The sequence below is a fragment of the Temnothorax curvispinosus genome, unplaced genomic scaffold (assembly GCF_003070985.1).
Source record: "Temnothorax curvispinosus isolate PA1 unplaced genomic scaffold, ASM307098v1 QBEX01009706.1, whole genome shotgun sequence".
Lineage (NCBI taxonomy): Eukaryota > Metazoa > Arthropoda > Insecta > Hymenoptera > Formicidae > Temnothorax > Temnothorax curvispinosus.
In genome coordinates, this window is record NW_020219486.1 from 20,053 (window position 1) to 22,889 (window position 2,837).

The following is a 2,837-nucleotide window of genomic DNA, read 5'->3' on the forward strand; positions in this document are numbered from 1 at the left end:
AAATCTCATTGTTCAATGTTGCTGCTGCTTACATAATTTTTTAAGATCAAAAGTCCTAGGAAGACATTTATATACTCCTGAAGGCATGTTAGACACTGAAGATGTACATAGTGGAGAAGTACAACTTGGAGAATGGAGGGAAGAACCTATAGGCGGTATTATGAATTTTGTTAATCAAGGAGGAAATCGACATACTAATGCAGCTATTAATTTGCGAAACGAATGGTGTGCCTATTTTAATGGTATTGGTGCAGTACCATGGCAAGACCGGATGATAAAATAAATTTGATTACTTTATTAACTTAATTAACTATAATTATCAATATAATATTAATAAAATACTATTATGTATGATGTATAGAAATAAATAAACAGTTTTATATATATATTAATTATGTTTATTTTATACAAATTGGCACAGAAGAAATCACAGATAAGATTGCAATTACAAAATAAACAACTATTATAACTACAAGATATAGAAACATAAACTGATTTTTCTAGTAAAAATGTAGTTTTCCATATCTATTCAAATAAAATTGTTGGGAAAAGAAGTACAAAAATGAAACAAAACACTGAATATTGTCCAACTCTTAGAGAGAATTTACACCTTGGCAAAATAGCAGAAAGCAGAAAAGCAGAAATCAATCAGCTGGAAAACTGTCGCTAGTACCTAGTCTGCTTACTATCAGCGCGAGTTCTGATTGGCTTCTGCTTTTCTGCTTTCTGCTTTCTGCTTTTCTGCCAAAGTGTGAGTTCTCTATTAAACAACACAAATTATTTATATAGAAACGAATTATTTATATTAAATGAAACACTTTGTGTAAACATATATTTTTATATCACTAAGTTTGGCTTTGGATTGGAAGTCGCGTTCTATTTTATTTATAATTCCATATTTAGAAAAGCCAAACAACCCAGAAGCCAAACCTAGGAACCTTGAACCTAGGAACCTAGAAACCTTGTGCTAGGAAAGCGTCATACCACATATACTTTTAACTTCTCTTACTTTAGTACATAAGTTATAATATAATACGTAAGTTTCAATACTGCACGTATTTATCTTTATAAAAAATACATTTCTAATTATTTTTTAAAAAATAATTAATATCTTTTTGAAAGATTCTGATAGCCTCGTGACTAGTAAATAAGTAAAATATAATATTAAATAAAATAAAAATATAATATTAAATAAAATAAAAATAAGGTTAGTCAAATAAAAACAAAGCAAGAAAAAATGTCAAATTGTAATAAAATTTAGAGATATTAGGGAATATTAGTAAAAAGTTTCATTATTTCTAATTCAATTTTTTGCCATTGCTCTGCATCCAGAGCTCTTAAACGAGCCGCACCATAAGCACCAAAATGATCATGTGTATCCATTTGGACAGTGGAATCTTTTGATAATTGTTTCATAGCAGAAACTGCTTCTTCCATAACATTTGATGTATTACCGCTACTTTTTTTTCCTCTTTTCACGAATAAATCGCCATCCTCAATACTAGAATTAGAACGCTTTGTGCTAGTACTTGCTGGATTAGCACTGGCACATCTAGGTGCAGAAGTAGACTTTGAAGATACTGATAGAGGCCTTGGTAATGGCGATGGAGATTTTGAAAGCACCTGTGAACTTGGATACTGCTGTTGACAAAGAACAGTGGTTGTATTCTTATTTTTATCACCACTATCAACCAGCTCAGTATATTCTTCAGATGGTTGGATGTCCTTTGGAATCAATAACCATTGCTAATAACAATAACAAATTATTTGTAGAATTTATTCTATATAACCTTACTTTTACAGTATATAAATATCATTATTTTATACACTGAAATTATACTCACTTGTAATGTCTCATCAAAGTACGCATTATGATTTTCTTCTAAAATTATTGTCGATTCAGTGTCATCAGATGTCAGATGTGAGTCTACACACTCATTTGTAACATCCAAATTTGAACTGCTACTTGCTTGAACGCAATTTTTTTTCAGAAACGTTAAAAGGGGATAAAGATCCCATTTTGGTTGAAAAATGTCATCTGATCCTTTCCTACTTCTCATTGATTGTTTAATTTTGTTATAATTTCTTTGATAAGTGGTTCTCATATTATCAAAACGATCTTTTACCATCGTTGCTGAAAATAAAAAAACAAATTACATATAACACCGTCGTATGTACATATAATACTTTACACGATATTTAACGCTAGTATATATTGTAACGTCGGTTTTTATATTATGTGATCAGATTACAAACTATTGTATAAAAGGTTATTTTTTATTTACCGTCAACGCAAGTGCCTAACTTTTTCGCTATTTCATCCCATTGGATTGACTTTTTATATGCCTTCGCATAATCAGGGTGCGATGGATCCCACAGCTGAGGTCTCTCTTTTACCTCTTGAATTAAAAGTATCTCGCTATCGCGAGACCACACGTATTTTTTACCGGCCATCTTTCATCGTCGTTTATTCACAACATCACAACTAAACTATCACGTGATCGAAAATTGTACTTCTATTGGTTCCGACTTTGAGTCGTTGAGTCAAGAAATAGACCAGGGTCTAAATGCGAGTCGGCCGATCCAGTCAGTCGGCGCCTCGTTGTGATTGGCTAGATGTGAGTCGGCAGTCGAGATCGGCAGTCAGGTCGGCCTTCGCAGTCGGTAGTCTGATACGGGCTTGAGATATGCAGCATGACTGACTCAAGGGGACAGGCTGCTCCACCTCCGCATCAGGGTTGGGCAGATCCTCCCCTCCGCAGTATAGTCTTTCAAAATACTGCTGAACCCGCTCCTTCGGCACTTGTCAGAAGTCAGCGGGTCCTTGCAGAACCTCT

At 33.5% G+C, this 2,837-nt stretch overlaps 1 protein-coding gene across 1 annotated transcript; it reads right to left on the minus strand.

Moving 5' to 3' along the window:
• Positions 1-1,266: 1,266 nt before the first annotated feature.
• Positions 1,267-2,454, minus strand: LOC112459300. Its single transcript, XM_025023337.1, has 3 exons — positions 2,286-2,454; positions 1,845-2,134; positions 1,267-1,746 (listed from the first exon to the last, which is right to left on the minus strand). The coding sequence occupies exons 1-3, from the start codon at positions 2,452-2,454 to the stop codon at positions 1,267-1,269; spliced, it is 939 nt and encodes a 312-aa protein (XP_024879105.1).
• Between the last annotated feature and the right edge of the window lie 383 nt (positions 2,455-2,837).

What these genes read in the sequence shown, in the direction of transcription:
- LOC112459300 (XM_025023337.1), bottom strand. Translation starts at nt 2,454, where the DNA reads ATGGCCGGTAAAAAATACGTGTGGTCTCGCGATAGCGAGATACTTTTA. An exon ending in GTTAGGCACTTGCGTTGACG is followed by an intron (nt 2,135 to 2,285) that starts GTAAATAAAAAA and finishes TTTTATTTTCAG; the next exon opens with CAACGATGGTAAAAGATCGT. An exon ending in ACTTTGATGAGACATTACAA is followed by an intron (nt 1,747 to 1,844) that starts GTGAGTATAATT and finishes TATTGTTATTAG; the next exon opens with CAATGGTTATTGATTCCAAA.